At 52.2% G+C, this 17,585-nt stretch overlaps 1 protein-coding gene across 10 annotated transcripts in view; it reads left to right on the top strand.

Annotated features, from left to right (window-relative positions):
- Nucleotides 1-17,585, top strand: part of LOC101272246 (myosin-3) — a 61,961-nt gene that overhangs the window by 36,017 nt on the left and 8,359 nt on the right. The window contains exons 2-26 of one of the 10 annotated variants that reach the window (XM_049702232.1): nt 1,982-2,228; nt 3,671-3,910; nt 4,699-4,754; nt 5,110-5,138; nt 5,392-5,603; nt 7,343-7,486; nt 7,901-8,057; nt 9,104-9,131; nt 9,498-9,606; nt 10,198-10,290; nt 11,006-11,069; nt 11,152-11,250; nt 12,096-12,199; nt 12,288-12,426; nt 13,040-13,158; nt 13,242-13,391; nt 14,106-14,276; nt 14,372-14,863; nt 15,437-15,524; nt 15,609-15,726; nt 16,094-16,217; nt 16,306-16,442; nt 16,529-16,784; nt 16,972-17,214; nt 17,307-17,483. In XM_049702232.1, the coding sequence (XP_049558189.1) occupies nt 5,400-5,603; nt 7,343-7,486; nt 7,901-8,057; nt 9,104-9,131; nt 9,498-9,606; nt 10,198-10,290; nt 11,006-11,069; nt 11,152-11,250; nt 12,096-12,199; nt 12,288-12,426; nt 13,040-13,158; nt 13,242-13,391; nt 14,106-14,276; nt 14,372-14,863; nt 15,437-15,524; nt 15,609-15,726; nt 16,094-16,217; nt 16,306-16,442; nt 16,529-16,784; nt 16,972-17,214; nt 17,307-17,483 (3,216 nt within the window). In that variant the 5' untranslated portion in view covers nt 1,982-2,228; nt 3,671-3,910; nt 4,699-4,754; nt 5,110-5,138; nt 5,392-5,399. The other 9 variants (XM_049702233.1, XM_049702230.1, XM_049702236.1 and 6 more) reach the window with 9 other exon arrangements.

Raw genomic sequence — 17,585 nt, 5'->3', positions numbered from 1 at the left:
TTCTCTATTATTATGGAGCCATTTGTTCTCTACTTCCTCCCAGCGGTGACCTCCTGGTGATCTTTGATCTTTACGTTCCACATCCACATGCACCTGGTGGACTAGTTTGCTTGCCTCCTTCTCTGTGGCATTGTTCAGATGCATATGTTATTCTTCCTTCCTGTCCTCAAATACCCTGGCAAAGCCCTGGGTCATGCCTGCTGTTTATAAACTCCTTTCCTTGGAACGCCCGTCTTCTCCTGTCCCTCTCAAAGCATTCTTCCCTGCTTCAATCATGTTGCTCCAAGCTCCCAACCACACGGGCCCATCAATCTTCTGAACCATCTGCAGACTTCGGACAGCAGCCGCAGCTGCCCCATCTCAGGTATGGGACTCGTCTCTTCTTTGCCAGCGACTGTCTCTCAAACCTTCTCTCACTCTCATCTTTAGTCTTCTCCTCTGACTCTCTGTGCGTGGCATCCTCCCTTTTCCTGGTCACCTTTTAGCACCAGCTCTCCCTTTCACTCACAGATTGGGGTTTGACCTTTTAAAACGTTTGTTCTGATCGACTTCACAAACTTCTGGCTCATGTCATAATTCTGGAAGCATCCATTCCTGAAGCCCTCTCGTATAATTAGTGCGGTGGTCGGTAGCGTGGCTCTGGCATCAACTCCAACTGCATTTTAACCCTGGATGTGCACGACTGTGCTTTGTGCTTACCTACAGATTTGACTTTGTTCCTAATAGAAAGGTGGGGAAAGCAGGTGTTTGTTGAATTGAATTAAAGGAGAGTTATGGGCCCTCTCGGCTTTATTTATTACCTGGGGCTCTGGACACTGGTTCAGGACCTCCACCTTCACCTCACTGGCAGGGAATGGTCTTCGCTCAGAATAACCAAGTTCCCTGCTTCCACTGACACCAAATCCCCCTCAAGCGGGACATGGAGAAGGCACTTGATCCCGGAGGCATCTGCTCCTGCGGCTGACGTCATGCTCTGACAGAGCGCTGTCCTAGGGGCTCCATGTCCACATGTGGATCAGACATCAAACAGAAGTAGAGGAAAATAGCTCAGGAGCAAGCTGCCGGCTCTGACGAGGGGACTCAGCCACTCTCCAAATAGCGCCTCCGGAGCTGCCTGCATTCTTGAGACAATACATTTTCTTCCAGCGCACCCAGGAATAAACGCAGCTCTGTGTCCAGGCTGTGGGGATTAGTTCTCGCTGGGTGATGGCTGAAAGAACAAGGGCTCCTCCTTTTCCCATAAAGCTGGCTAATAATACACTGGTAAGTCATCTGTCCCCCAGCTGATCAGAGGAGGAATTCCGCACCAGCCGAGGGTCCAGTTAGCCCTGAAAGCTGCCTATTTAAGCACCAAGAGGTCTTCTTCTTTAAGATTTCTCTCTCTTTGGATGGAAATCTTTTTAACACACACACATATATATATGTCCCTTCTGCCTCCTCATATCGATAAAACAAATATCCAATATGATCTACTCAATGTCATCAATATAACCAGTCGTACTGTGTGTAACACATGGAAACCTTCAGACAGGGAAGAAAACTTCAAATCTACAATGTGCTATAAACACAGCACTGGGCAGGGCGTGCCTGACATTTTAATATCCTATCAAATGCACATAACTAGTCTGTGAGGCAGCTGTATCATCCCCATTTTACAGATGAGAAAACAGAGGCTCAGAGAAGTTAGGCACAATGCCTGCCATCACACAGTAAATGAGAGGGCAAGCGGTGGGATTCACACCCAGGCCCGTCTGACTCCAAAGCTCCACAGCCCGCAGCTGCTGCTGCACGTGCAGTTCTTCCCTCCTACAGATAATTTTCCAGACGGCCGTACTTTTTGATTCCTGGTATCTAGTTTTAAAACTTTTCTCTGTGGCAGTTATTGTTGTCCTTTCTGTCCTCTGGAGAGTGGAGCTCTCTGCCTAACCCTGACCCTCCTTCTCTGGCCTTGGGCAAGCTTCCTACCCCTCCTGCCTTCCAGCTCCTCCTATGCAAAAGCAGGCTGACCAGCAAACAACCTCTGAGATCCCCCAGCTGAACACTTTATACCTGCAGGAGGAAGAAGCGTGATGGAAAGAAGGACGACAGGCTGCGTGATTTGGAAAAGCTGGGGTGGAAGGCCGTCGGCACTTCAGAGCTGGGGCTGGGCTCAGTAATGTGACCTGGGGCTGTTTTACAGCGAACTCAGGGAAGACCTGTATGGAAAACATCCTTTCGGCTTCCTGGAGGTGGGTATGGATATGGTTATACAGAGAGACAGGTAAACTGGTGACAAAAGGCAAAGAGCAAACTGAGCCTTTTCCCGTTGCCCACAGAGCCCCTCCTAGCCGTAACTCTAGGTGTTTAAGAAGGAGCCGCCAGCACCTCTCCCTGTCCCGTGGCCACCCTGCTACGTCACTGCCCAAGGTGTGGTCAGGGCCCCTCGCACTGTCCCTCAGCCCCGTGGGGCTTGCTAACCCTCTGCTCCCACAGGTGACATGCACCTGCCCTGACCAGGCCTCCAAGGAGATGCCTGGCCAATGGCACAGAGACTTGGACTGAGGTCACTGGGCAGGCAGGACAGGACCTCAGGCAGACCGCTCCCCTTCAGAGCACGGATGCACCCTTTAGGAGGGTCGGGCTCTCTTCTTGGATGGGGAGGGGCTCTAGGGACGGGGGTTTCAGTCCCAGCTGGAGCAAGGAGGTGGCCTGGGGGGGTGTGACAGGCAGCAAGCCCACAGCAGGCTGCTGGGGCAAGCAAGCGGGCTCCGTACTTCCTGACTCCCCCGCTGGTGGCCACTCACCTTTCTGGCCTTCACAGAGCAGGCATTTCGTAAATGTGCGCTTTGATCTAAAGTCCCCTAAATGTCAAAACGATTGAGTCACCGTTTATCCTACAAACCATTAAGGGTAAAGGCTGCATCTTCCGTTTCTTGTGTACCTTCTTGAAGCGCTCTGCATTGGGGCCAGCATACAGTGGATGCTTAATTAATGTCCCTGCACCTTGGGGACCACAGTCCTGCTCCCCCTGCCCTACCCACACCTCTTCGAGTGGCCTCCGTATCCACGCCTGGTGTGGGTGCGTTGGGAGGGGCAGCTTTTATTCTCAAGTGGGAACTGCTGACACTCTTTAAAATTAATGACCAATTAACGAGGGTGCCTGCTGGCCACCCTCCCAAAGATTTGTCAGGAAAAATAGGGAAAAAACAAACAGACATAAAGTAGAAGGGGAAGAAGCTTCATTCTTCTCCGGAAGCTTCATTTTTCCAACCCTGACTTAGAAACAACCAGACTTGTTAGACAGCCCCCCCCCAGTCACCCCCCGTTTCTCTGCAGGCCATGCCTTCTCCCTACCCCCCACCCAGGCCAGCAGCTGGTCTTTCCTAATCCATAGTATATCTCAATAACAACAGGTCCTTAAAGCAGCTGTTGCTGTGGATACTGTCTGGCCGGGTAGCTCCCCCATCATTAATTTACTTGTTGGTGGCACTTAAGAAAGGATTCAGTTAATAATGATACTAATGAGATAGAAAGTTACACAGTGAAAGGAGGAGGAGGAAGAGGATCGTTGTTGTTGTTGTTTCTGGCTGAGTTTTACAATCACACCACCCTGTGTTGTGACAAAAGTCTTGCTCAAAACTCCAAGAGGATTTTAATAGTTTTGTCCTTGGCTTCCTCCCTTTTCCCACAGGACAAGATTTCTAAGTACCTGCTGCCCAGGGCTGCACACTGATGTCTGAGCCCGTGGCGCCCGCAGGATGGAGTTAGGCAGGAGCCCCAGCGAGGCTGTCCCATCACACTGAGTGAGGACACCCCGAGCCCAAGTTCAAAGGAAGGCATTTCAAACCTCCAGCTTTCCCCAATGGGAAAATGGTTGTGGATCCCGCTCATTTCTATATATACCTCTCCCTTGGCAACGACAAAAAAAAAAGTGAGGAAGGAGCTGGTCCTCAGCTTGTGGTGTCGGTCATTCTCTTTCCAAATATAGAGAAGGAATGAGCGGTGGCGTTAGCGGGGGGTATAAAAGTCCGCGGGCAGCAGCCCCTCTGTAGCTGCTCTGTGGGTGGAGGAGAGTCGCAGCGCCCCTCGCTGGCTCTTTTCCGAGTGCGGCTTGGAGGACGCCACCTGGTGCGGGCCTGTCTGGCTTTGGTAAGGTTAGTTAGAGGCGGAGCTGGGCCTCGGGCCCAAAGGCCCACCCCGCTGCCTGCAGCACCGTCCTCCGGCCCGCTCTCCCCTCGACGCTCCGTGGGCCACGGCCTGCCCTTCGCCTCTCCGATCTGTGCAGAGGCCAGTGGGGTCGCCGCCTACCCTGCCCTCACCTTCCCCACCTGCGCTGCATGCCTGGCGGGTGTCCGTCGGCCAATCTGAGATTTCTCCCTGTTCACCGAAGACAGGGGGCCTGATCCCGGCTTGGAACCACTGGCCTTTTTAACAGGGATTCTGTCCTTCCTGCCCAGTTCTGAATGGGAGGCACTGCAGACTGAGGAGAGTGCCGTGCTGGGCTGGTAGGAGCCAGGTTTGGGGCGGTTGGGGGCTTTTCCTACCTTCGTGGCTCACCTGTGGGTCACGTCCCATCTGCTCCTCCAGCTTGTCTCTGGGGTAAGACTCTTTCTAAGTTATTAGTCCTTTATCCTTATTTGGTTAGTTCATCAGGACCCGATTCAGAACCGACCCAGACACTCCCGTGTCCTGAGCTTGCTTTCTGCGTATTTATTGCAGGTCTGATTTCCCACGACTGCTGTTGTCCGCTGATCTCCCGTGGGTGTGACCCTCAGGTGAGGAAGCCGGTCGGGTCCCTTGGCTCAGAGGTCTCTAGGCTACCAGTTCCTCCCACCTCCGATGGCCTGGAGGGTGAGAGCCCTGTAGAGCTTAGACCAGGACAGGTTAGGCTGGAGCGGAGTGGAGAGGAGGCAGCACCTGGGGAGATGCTCTGAGTAGATGCTGATGTCAGATGCTGCTTCTGTTCTCAAAACAGAACCGAAGAAAGCAAAAGCCGGTTTCCTCCTGTGAGGAGGTAGCCACCTTGAGCCAGAAAAGTCCCCAAATTCCTCAGCTATTTGCCACTTAGCGCACTCTCTTTGAAGAATGGCGTTTATTTCTGATGGTGTTTATTTTTAAATCTTCCCTCAGCAACACCTGGGTTTTTGCAGAAGAGGAAAGTGAGTCCCGAGAACTGCACCCGCCTCTAGGGTCCCTTCGCCCGTCCGAGCCCCGGCTAATGGGGGAGCTTGGATTGCATACGCTCCGTGCCCTTTGCACAAAGTAGCTGCTCAATAAATATGTGTGCATTTGATTTTCCTGGGGGTCGATGGAGGGCAGCCTTGCTCCCGGGGCTCCGCCTTGAAGGGCTCCCTCCGGGGCAGGGCTGAAGCCTGGGGGCAGCAGGGCTCACCTGGTGGGTTCGCCTTCCAGCCGACACCATGAGCAGCGGCACTGAAATGGAAGTGTTCGGCATAGCCGCTCCCTTCCTCCGGAAGTCAGAAAAGGAGAGGATCGAGGCTCAGAACCAGCCTTTTGATGCCAAAACCTACTGCTTTGTGGTCGACTCAAAGGAAGAATATGCCAAGGGGAAAATTAAGAGTACCCAGGATGGGAAGGTCACGGTGGAAACCGAAGACAACAGGGTAAGCCCCGTCCACACCCTCTGCAGGCCGGCCAGGCCTCTGTCTGCTCCCCATGGCTGCCCAGTCTGTGCATCCGGTCCATACCCAGCCATCTCCAGACGTGGCTCTGGCACCGGAACGCCTTACCTGGCATCACCGCCTTAGCGTCCCAGGTGTCCTCGGAGGAAGCAGAGTGAACACTGGCCTCAGGTTGCACGGTGGGAGAACCACCTGGTTCTGGTTTGGCCAAAACAATCCATGTTCGGGTGCTTTTGTTAATGTTCGTGTCACTCTAGGTCAGAGGGGACCAGCCCTGTGCATCCCAGGGGTGTGGAGTTGGGAGTCCAACAGTAGGAGGACCTCTGTTAGAACACTCTCCTTTGGTAGCCTAGGTTTCCCCCTAATTCTTCTAGCAATAGCCATCTAACTAAGGAAGTAAGGAAAGCGAGTAAAGGATCCTGGTGGACCACAAGCTCGATGTGACATAGCAGCCTTCCCATATCATGAAGGCAATGAGCAGTGTAGCCCACTACATTCTGGCCCAGGTACTGTGGGCATGCTGGGAGGAATTCTGGACTTCACTACTCTCTGGAATCTAGAGCAGAAGAATCTGGAAATGTTCTAAGAAAAGTTAAAAAAAAGAAAAAAAAAAAAAGGCAGGGGGGTGGTATCCAAAAGAGAAGTGTAAAGGAAATAGCGTCATTGGGTTGGATGTGAAGGAAAAAGGCACTGAAATTGTCCTGTGATGCTTGCAAGCACTGGAGCTCCAGAGGGCAGCTCTCAGTACATTTCAGATGATGGAGTTAAGAACGGGCTTATGAAGCCACAGGGAAACACGGAAGGTAGACCTGATGAATGACAATCTAAGATGTCTAGACCCTCACAGGAAGGGCTGATGGCATGGATGGTTTAAGTGGATCTCTACTTAAAGGCAGGTTATCCACTGCCTTGCCCAGAGGCGGGGTGGGGAAAATGACCATCTTCAAAGGAGGTCTCAGGAAGGAGGTGAGGGCAGAGCAGGGGAGAGGAAGCTGAGCTCCATGCCCACTATGCCAGGGTCCTCCAGCCCCGCTGGGCACTGGGGCAGGGGGCTTCTCTCGAGGGGAGCACAAAGGCGCCCGCCAGTGCCTGGAACCACCACTCTGCCTCGTGGTTCCTTCTCCTGGCTTGTAACACTCCCGCCCCAGAAAGGGAGCGGGGCTGGTTCTCTTTCACAAGCAAGGGCCAGAGCGGGTGAACGGGCAAGATGCAGGGTGGGGGCTTGACAGCTGCTTCCAGAGAGCTCAGAATGCCGGCTAACTCTGGGCACCGGCCTGCTGACCCAAGGCCACCAGCCTCCTCTTCGGTACCTGCCTCAGGAACACCAGTGGACCTGCCGTGTTCCCTGAGTAGACAGCAGAAACCCATGAGCTGCTGGAGCTGGGTTTCGGCCCAGCCGGCATCACGGAGCTGAGAGGTTCCTGCTGGCACCCGCGCCTGCGTCATCCCCGCACCCACCCACAGAGACCCTCTTCTCATTTCTGGCATCCTTCCCTCACCTCAGGCCCATCGGAGATGGAAAAAAACAAAAGCCCAAGTAACAGAAACAAATCCCATTCCGTCACCACCACTGCAAGCCGCCCCCAGCCCTGTCTCCCTCCCTGTCAAACGGGCGTTTTCTCCAGCACCTGCTTCTTCTGATCTGGGCGTGGGAGACAGATAGCTGCAGGGGCAAAACACACAGAGAAGCCCAGGTGTGCACTGTACCCCGTCCCTTTCAGACCCTGGTGGTGAAGCCAGAGGACGTGTACGCGATGAACCCGCCCAAGTTCGACCGGATCGAGGACATGGCCATGCTGACGCACCTGAATGAACCGGCCGTGCTGTACAACCTCAAGGACCGCTACACCTCCTGGATGATCTACGTCAGTGCCCGCGTTTGCTGGGTTCCCGGGACCTCTGACGGGGTGGGGTGGGGCTGAGCTGCTTGTGGTGGGATGGGCTCTGGAAGGACTGGTGCTGACTGAGCTGCTCAGCAAAAGAGGGGGAATGAAAAGAAGAAAGGGCGACAAGAGTGATGCAGGATGAGAAGGTGAGAGATGAACGGGGCAGGAGGAGAGCAGCTGGAAGGAGGGGCGGGGGTCCTGGCACCGGCACCCACCAGCGGCGGGAGGTCCGTTACAACCCTTTTGAGTCTCAGCTGCCTCATCTATAAAGAGAAGTATCTTGCCTCCTTTACAAGTTTCTCGTAAAGAAAAGTGAAATAACAAAAAGAAGGTTTTATGTGTACAGGCACACACCCACGTATACATACATATATATTTTTTACGCTCCCCCAGACCTACTCGGGCCTCTTCTGTGTCACTGTCAACCCTTACAAGTGGCTGCCGGTGTACAACCCCGAGGTGGTGGAGGGCTACCGGGGCAAAAAGCGCCAGGAGGCCCCGCCCCACATCTTCTCCATCTCTGACAATGCGTATCAGTTCATGCTCACAGGTAGGTTTCCAAGGAGGAAGCCTGGAGGCGGGGGGAGGGCTCAGGGAAGCTGCCATGCGATCCTGCACCCGCCCCGTCCAGTGTGCAGCCTCCATACAAAGGACAGGAGGGTGGAGGTGCTTAAAAAAGACGAAAGAGGCCACATATTTTAGGGGCTTGCAGGCCCTGGTGAGAAGTTTGGATTTAGTGCAAGCATGGGTTACCTCATACGAAACTGACATTTCTGTGGGCCCAAAGCAAAGACTGACAATTTCATATGGTTCAGCATAATACAGAGAGAAGCCCGTGGCTGGTTGTAAGCGGGGGCTTAACCTCTCTGGGCCTCATTCTCAAAGAGGAGTCTCTTCAAGCTCCCACCTAGGACTAAACAGGATGGTGGTGGGAAACTGAACCGTGCAGTGAACTCTGACTGCTGGAGACATGGCGGAAAACTGGGAAGCTCTTTTTATTACAATTTTTTTTCTTGGACTATAGTTGATTTACAGTGTTGTGTTAGTTTCTGGTGTACAGCAAAGTGATTCAGTTATATATATATATATATATTCTTTTTCAGATTCCTTTCCACTATGGTTTATTATAGGATACTGAATATAGCTCCCTGTGCTATACAGTAGGACCTTGTTGTTTATTTTATATACAGTCGTTTGCATCTGCTAATCCCAAACTCCTAATTTATCCCTCCCCCACCCCCTTTCCCCTTTGGTAACCATAGGTTTGTTTTCTACCTATGTGAGTCTGTTTCTGTTTTGTACATAAGTTCATTTGTATCACATAATCACACATAGGTGATATCATATGGCATTTGTCTTTCTCTGTCTGACTTCTCACTTAGTATGATAATCTCTAGGTCCATCCGTGTTGCTGCAAATTACACTACTTCATTCTTTCGTATGGCTGAGAAGTATTCCAGAGTGTGTGTGTGTATATATACACACACACACACCACCCACACACCTTCTTTATCCATTCCTCTGTCAATGGACATTTAGGTTGAGGAAGCTCTTCTTATATTGCTATCAACTCTATTTTATCTTTCCCTTTGGCAGATCGTGAAAACCAGTCTATTCTGATTACGTAAGTATCCAAGGTGTAGAGTGTTTTCATAGCTGTGGCCCTTTGTCCCCAGTGCAGAAGGGGAAGATGCCACTTGCTCTGTTTTGTTAATGAGAAAGTACCGAGAACGAAGTCTGTGATGCAAAGATGTGGGGCTGGGCATTGGGGAGAGACGGGCAGAAAGGCCTGTGAGGCCTCAGGAAGCTGGAGCTCCCCATCCAGCCCGCTCAGCCGTGCCGGTCTCCCCCGGGGCCCCTGCCTCTCCGAGTGGTCTCACATTTGCTGGGAGGTGTGTGTCTGCTTTGGCTCGGGTGACATCTTAGGGGGCCAATTTACACTCACGGAACTTGTTTCTCTGTCTCTCTCTCTTTCGACTGCTCTGAATAGTGGAGAATCCGGGGCAGGAAAGACTGTGAACACCAAAAGGGTCATCCAGTACTTTGCAACAATTGCAGCGACTGGAGACCTCGCCAAGAAGAAGGACTCCAAAATGAGGGTATGGAGAGGAGAAAGGCTTGTTCTGCTTCCACTGCCAACCTTTGTCTTAACTTCAGAACGAGGGGGCACGGGGAGGCGACACCCCACCTCCACAAGGAAGGGAGAGCAGGCCAGGATTTAAAGTCTTGCAGGACAGCCAGTTCTCCTAGACGACCCAGCATGTGGTTGATGTTACAGGACCAGATCCTGTGATTGCCTAGAAAACAAGCTTCTAAGGCTCCACTAAGAAAAGTCAGTTTGGGAGCAGCTCACATACACCAGAACCACACATACCAATTGGAGAGAACTGTAGTGTCTACTTGCCTTTCAAAACGAATATATTATAACAGTATGAAATGAACACCGATGACCTAGCTACCTGGAGAATCAAGGAGCTGAAGGGCTAAGTGAGGAGGTTTAGGTCAAGACACCCAGCTTGAGCCAAATCTAAGAATGGCAAGCGTGAGGCGTGCTGATGGTTTGGCTGGGCCCCAGGTTGGAAAGCAGGGCAGGGAGGGTCTGGCGACCTGGGGCTGCAGGAGCGAAGGCAGCAGGCGCCGCGGAGCTCACTGTCGCGTGCGGCTCTTCCTGCCCCGACCCCCTGCTCCAGGGGACTCTGGAAGACCAGATCATCAGCGCCAACCCGCTGCTGGAGGCCTTCGGGAACGCCAAGACCGTGAGGAACGACAACTCGTCCCGCTTTGTGAGTTTGCACCAGCTCAAGCTGGGAGCTCCTCTGAGGCCCGCAAGTAGGCGAGGGCCCTGCTTCCAGGAGGCTGCAGTCCTGGGGGTGGACCGCGAAAGAAGGAAACCGATCAACAAGACAGTCTGGGACAAGGATTCCTTGGTAGACAGTGCAGTAAAGAGGGCGTGTGGTAGTGTAACTGTGAGCCAGGTCTCCTTTAGACAGGGCTGGCAGGGAAGCCCTCTTGGTGGGGGGGCTGGCCTGTGAACCCCAAGATCCACAGGATGAGGACAGGGGACTGGCGGGGTCAAGGGACCTCAGAGGGTCCGAGGGGCTGCAGCGAGGCAGGCAGCATGAGGGGAGGTGGGGAGGGGTGGTAGGGAGGGACCTGGAGCCTCGGAGTCTGTAGGCCGGGAGAAGGGGTTTGGGTTTCATTCAGGAAGCTACTGAGGGATCCTTTAAGAGGGAAGTGATATGGTGTGATTTGCATCTTGAACACAATCTCTCTTACTTTGTTGACCGTCTTGGGGGTGGGAGGGTAGGGGAGTGGCATTTGGAGGCAGTGTGGAACAAGGGGATGGAGAAGGGAGACACAGCCAACCGGAAAGAGGAGAGGGAGAGGAGGACATGCTTCACTTCAAATTACTGGGGAATAAGGTTCCCGTTCACATTACCCAGGAGGTGGGTAGGAACACCTGGAGTCACGGTACACCTGGTCTCCCTTCCCCCACAGGGCAAGTTCATCCGAATCCATTTTGGTACCACGGGCAAGCTGGCCTCTGCAGATATTGAAACGTGTAAGTAGATCCCTGGGATCAGATGATGTCTCGGGACATCAGGGGAGCAGTTTGGAAAACAGTCGTGTGTTTGTGTTCCTAGATCTGCTGGAAAAATCGAGAGTAACCTTCCAGCTGAAGGCTGAGAGGAGCTACCACATCTTCTACCAGATTCTTTCCAACAAGAAGCCCGAGCTCATAGGTGAGGACGTCCCCAGAGGGGTTGGTCTGAGGCATTTCGGCTTTTGGGTGAGTGGACCAAAGAGAGTTGTGTGTATGCACTGGTGACTCGGCAGCCACCAGAGGAAGCTTGCTTTAGAAATGGGATGCGGCTGTTTTGACGGTGACATGCCAATTTGAAAAACGCAATCCAATGGACAGTAAAAGGCTGAGGCACAATTGGTTTATTCAGCTCTGGTTTATAGAAACTGGCCGAATGACCAAGCATGTAGTGGTCCTCTAGCGCCCCCTTGTGTTCTGGCACAGAAACCAACATTTCACCAAATGCTGTGAGGCCAACGCAAAATCAGATGAACCACCAGCTGGTGGATGTCCACCCTGCCCTTTGTCCCGCACCTAACAGGGGCCTCGTGCCCTTCTTTGCTCCCTGGCTGTGTCTGCTCAGCCTTCTGGGCCCAAGCCTGGAAATAGGCTGCAGCTTTTCAACAGGTTTTGGAAAAGACTGTGATTCTACCAAATGATCTGTGCTTCCCTCCCTGTGGCTCTGTCCTGGCCCACACTCGGCCAGTTTTCCCGATTAACCTTTCCCAACCGACATGGATCTGCGCCCTTTGCACGCAAAGCAAGAGAATTTCAATATTCTCTCTGTGGCTCTTACCCTACATGGCCTGGGCGGGCTGCAGAGTCTGCCCTGGACTTTATATTCTGCCACAGCCTGAGTATCGAGAGACTGTTTAAGAGATTTCTAACTACCCTCAGCCTGGGCCCCAGCAGCAAAAGTCTCAGCTGAGGACGCAGAAGCTGAAAGCCCCTAGTGGATGTTTTCTTTGCATCCATGTGACCTCCTCTAAATGGTCATCATTGCAGAGCTGCTGCTTATTACAACCAACCCTTATGACTACCCGTTCATCAGCCAGGGTGAGATCCTGGTGGGCAGCATTGACGATGCGGAGGAGCTGCTGGCTACGGATGTAAGCAGACGGGGGGGGGAGGGGTGGGCGCGGGGCTGCTCCTCCATCACTGGGGTCAACCGGCTGACGTGCTGTCCTCCGATGCCAGAGCGCCATTGACATCCTGGGCTTCACCCCAGAGGAGAAGTGTGGACTCTACAAGCTGACAGGCGCCGTGATGCACTACGGGAACATGAAGTTCAAGCAGAAGCAGCGGGAGGAGCAGGCAGAGCCAGACGGCACTGAAGGTACCACGTCACCGCGGCGACCGCGCGGCAGGGCCAGGGGGCGTCCAGCTGAGGTCGCTCGGGGCCTTTTTTTTTGCCGTACGCGGGCCTCTCACTGTTGTGGCCTCTCCCGTTGTGGAGCACAGGCTCCGAACGCACAGGCCCAGCCACTCCGCGGCATGTGGGATCTTCCTGGACCGGGGCATGAACCCGAGTCCCCTGCATCGGCAGGCGGACTCTCAACCACTGCACCACCAGGGAAGCCCCTCAGGGCCTCTTTTGAAAGCGCTTACTCCTCCTCCTGCCTAGAGAGGCGAACCTCTTCAGGGCTCAGATGCCTACAGGCACGGTTACTGCCCTGTCTGCTGAATCACTAGAATGGTCCTGCCTCAGATACAGTAAGGAGTGACCAGGGTTTTCTGGAACCCAGTGCCGCCTTTTCATAAAATCTATCATATTCTCTGAGTGACTCAGCTCCCACCGGCCACAGGTAAGCAGTTTAGAGACACGGAATGTAAACACATGAAGATGGGCTGAGCCGAGCGTGGAAACATCCGGATGACTTTCAGAGTGGCTCTTCCGCTTTGCCAAGCATCAGGGGTTTCCCTTGTAATCAGCCTTCTTTTCCTGCCAGTGGCTGACAAGACAGCCTATCTGATGGGCCTGAACTCTTCGGACCTCCTGAAAGCTTTGTGCTTCCCCAGAGTGAAAGTTGGGAACGAGTATGTTACCAAGGGCCAGACTGTGGACCAGGTAAGTGGCTGCCGCAGGCTGGGAAAGGACGCGGCACCCGACGGCCGCTGCCTCCAGACTCACCGGCTGGCCCCTCCGCACAGGTGCACCATGCCGTGAACGCCCTCTCCAAGTCCGTCTACGAGAAGCTGTTCCTGTGGATGGTCACCCGCATCAACCAGCAGCTGGACACCAAACTGCCCAGACAGCACTTCATTGGCGTCCTGGACATCGCGGGCTTTGAGATCTTTGAGGTTTGTGTTATACTCGTTTGGCTTTGTGCTGGGGGCTGGTTTTCGTGATCCTATAGGCAAGATGTCAAGGCAGCCCACACGTCATCCAGCATCACATCTTGGAGGAAAACGAGATGGAGGGTGGATCAGGTAGAAGAGAATGTGGAAGGGTTTGTATTATTTTAAGAGGGAGGAAGGCTTGTGTCAAGTGGAATTTTAAAGACATCCTCAAACGGATAAAAGAAAACAAAAAATCAAATGCAATTACTGACAATAGGGAGAGCCAGAAACAGAGAAGAAGTTGACAATAAGCCAACCATGCGATGTTTTACATAAATATCCTACTGGCTCTGGGTTAGAAGCACGTAGCCATTCATCGAAGCGTATGTTTGGTGTCTGCCAGGTATAAGACTTGCAGGTGAAAAAAAGATGAGCTTGTAGTTTGTAGAGGACAACGAGAAGTACGTAAGGCACACAGAAGACCAACTACAGATAAGGCAGGCCGTGGCCAGCGCCCAGGAGAGGCCCAGACCGTGGACTCAGGAGAAGCATCTTCCAGCTGGAAATCAGAGAAGACTCCAAGGACGTGTGGTCTCCGCTGAGCCCAAGAGTGTGCCCATTCCTGAAAGCATAAATGAGCTGGCGAGAGCCCGAGACCATGAGGAGGAAGGCTGATGTGTGTTTGGTTTTGAAAGAAGTCTAACTTTTCATGTGAACCTTATGTTTTGGTGTTAGTACAACAGCCTGGAGCAGCTGTGCATCAACTTCACCAACGAGAAGCTGCAGCAGTTCTTCAACCACCACATGTTCGTGCTGGAGCAGGAGGAGTACAAGAAGGAGGGCATCGAGTGGGAGTTCATCGACTTCGGGATGGACCTGGCCGCCTGCATTGAGCTCATCGAGAAGGTACCTGCTGTGTGCACTCAGCAGCCGCCCCTCGCCGACCTGCTGCTTGACACTGCAGCTCATACCCGCCCCGTATGCACTCTGCCTTGGTCCAGCCGATGGGCATCTTCTCCATCCTGGAAGAGGAGTGCATGTTCCCCAAGGCCACAGACACCTCCTTCAAGAACAAGCTGTATGACCAGCACCTGGGCAAGTCCAGCAACTTCCAGAAGCCCAAGGCGGTCAAGGGCAGGGCCGAGGCCCACTTCTCGCTGATCCACTATGCGGGCACCGTGGACTACAGTGTCTCGGGCTGGCTGGAGAAGAACAAGGACCCCCTGAACGAGACGGTGGTCGGCCTGTACCAGAAGTCCTCCAACAGGCTCCTGGCACACCTCTACGCCACCTTCGCCACAGCAGACGGTAACAGACTCCGCGGGGTGCCTTGGACCCGCACTTTTTCACTCCACCAGCCCACGGGGCTGGAGCAGCTCTGCAGGTCTGCTAGCAGCACACGCCGTCTTTTCTTTCTTTCAGCTGATGGTGGGAAGAAGAAAGCTGCCAAGAAAAAGGGCTCTTCCTTCCAGACCGTCTCTGCCCTCTTCAGGGTAAGAAAGATACAGATTTATTTGCTTGTACTTGGTTTAAGTCATCTCAAAACGAGCAACGCAGAGATGCTAAACTTGACTCACTCAAGAACAGTGATGTGGTCTTAATCTGGTTACTGTCACTTAGGGAGGGTGAGTGGCAGTATGATGATATACAGATGAGGTCTAATAAATGGAGGACCAGAACTGAACTATCACTTTAAACGGCATCAGCTGCGTGTGCCGGCCGGCCTGGGAGGCGAGTCCTCAGTACAGACTTTCCGACTTGCCTGAAGGACACAGGCAGTAGCATGTCCTGTGCCCAGTGGAGCTGGATACTCCTCTTGAGTTGATTTCAGAGGCATTTTGTACTTGGTTAGTCTCTGGTGGTTCACTGTGAAGCAAAAGTCTGTTTTATCAGTTATTCGCCTACACTTCTAGCCAAAAGATTATTAAAAGAGAAAGTTAAATAATACCTTTATTCCTTAGAATTTATGATAAATTTAAAATACATACCTTACTTTTTTGTTACGATATATCTCCGTGTCTGTAAAAGCCTATAGTAGGCTATCAAATTTAATCTTTTTCTTTTAGGAAAACCTGAACAAGCTGATGTCAAATTTAAGAACAACCCACCCTCACTTTGTGCGCTGTATAATTCCCAACGAAACCAAAACCCCAGGTAAGACACCCGCTGGCTCTGAAGGTGGCACTCAGGTTTTAGGAGGTTCTGTGTGAAGCTGACGTTTGTTGCTTCTCTTCTCAGGGGCCATGGAGCACAGCCTTGTCCTGCACCAGCTGCGCTGTAATGGTGTCCTGGAAGGAATCCGCATCTGCAGGAAGGGGTTCCCAAACAGGATTCTCTATGGGGATTTTAAACAAAGGTGTGTGATAAAAATGTTCTATTTGCTTCTTGAGAAGATGTGTAAATGCTGGAACTTGAGAGGGAGGAATAGTAGTATGAAAAGACCCGTTTCAAAAGAACAGCTATGGACTCCACGTAGCCAAGGTGTACAGTTTTCTCCCACATTTTCTCAGGAGCTTATCTGATATACAACACGTCAGAAAAACACCTGGCCTAAGAGTCAGTAGGCCTAGATTCTAGGCCACTATCTGGCCTGTGACCAAGAGCAAGCTTCCCTCTCTCTCTGGACCTTGGCCTTCTTGCCTCTTGGAAGAGAGGCCTGAACTGGTTTCCAAAGTTCACGTCTTTGCTAATGGTCTACGATGTTTCTGTGTCCACAACGGCAGATACCGAGTGCTGAATGCCAGCGCCATCCCTGAGGGGCAGTTCATCGACAGCAAGAAGGCGTGTGAAAAGCTGCTGGCATCCATCGACATTGATCACACTCAGTACAAGTTTGGACACACCAAGGTACTGCATCAGCTCTGACAGATGTTGGCGGGTGGTCCCCGTTAGACTTCTCCGGAAAACTGACTCAAGTCATCCTTCTCCCCTCAAGGTGTTCTTCAAGGCTGGCTTGCTGGGAACCCTGGAGGAAATGCGGGATGACCGCCTGGCCAAGCTGATCACCCGGACGCAAGCTGTGTGCAGAGGGTTCCTCATGCGTGTGGAATTCCAGAAGATGGTGCAGAGAAGGTCGAGCGGGGTCTGTGCTCAGACCTGAGCTCTTCGGGAGAAGTGGGGAGTCTCTCTTAGAAAAACACTGATGTTTTGTTTTTTAGGGAGTCCATCTTCTGCATCCAGTACAACATCCGAGCCTTCATGAACGTCAAGCACTGGCCCTGGATGAAACTCTTCTTCAAGATCAAGCCCCTCCTCAAGAGCGCAGAAACCGAGAAGGAGATGGCCACCATGAAGGAAGAGTTCCAGAAAACCAAAGATGAACTCGCCAAGTCAGAGGCCAAAAGGAAGGAACTGGAGGAAAAAATGGTGACTCTCTTGAAAGAGAAAAATGAGCTGCAGCTCCAAGTACAAGCTGTAGGTGTTTAGGAATTTTTTTAAAACGTTCCTTCTAGATTTATTTAAGAAAATGACTTTTGGTGGGAGTTTTGCTTTTTAGTTGCGATGCTTCGTAAAGGACTTCATATATAACAAAATACTGGAATGTCACAAATCTTATCTTTTAACCATTAAAGGAAATGATATATTTTTTTCTTTTTTTAAGGAAAGTGAAAACTTGTTGGATGCAGAGGAAAGATGTGATCAACTGATCAAAGCCAAGTTCCAGCTGGAGGCAAAGATCAAGGAGGTGACTGAGAGAGCTGAGGATGAGGAAGAGATCAATGCTGAGCTGACGGCCAAGAAGAGGAAACTGGAGGACGAATGTTCAGAACTGAAGAAAGACATAGATGACCTTGAGCTGACACTGGCCAAGGTTGAGAAGGAGAAACATGCCACAGAGAACAAGGTGGTACACTCTCTGTGGGCCCTTCCAGCTTGATGTGGTCAATGCAAACCCGACTTGATCTCTTCTTATAATTGCCTGTGGCTTCTTCTTAGGTTAAAAACCTTACTGAGGAACTCGCTGGTTTGGATGAAACCATTGCAAAGTTAACCAGGGAGAAGAAAGCCCTCCAAGAGGCCCACCAGCAGACCCTGGATGACCTCCAGGCTGAAGAAGACAAAGTCAATTCCTTGAGCAAAATCAAGAGTAAACTGGAACAGCAGGTGGATGACGTGAGTAAAGGATGCTAGTCGGGAGGCCTGGGCCTCAGGGTGGGAAGAGCCCCCGAGAACCCTCTGGTGCAAAGCATTTGTTCTCAAAAGGAAATGGTGCCT

The sequence above is a fragment of the Orcinus orca genome, chromosome 19 (genome assembly GCF_937001465.1).
Source record: "Orcinus orca chromosome 19, mOrcOrc1.1, whole genome shotgun sequence".
Lineage (NCBI taxonomy): Eukaryota > Metazoa > Chordata > Mammalia > Artiodactyla > Delphinidae > Orcinus > Orcinus orca.
Note: the sequence above shows the minus strand (reverse complement) of the source record. Positions and strands in the feature narration are given on the sequence as shown.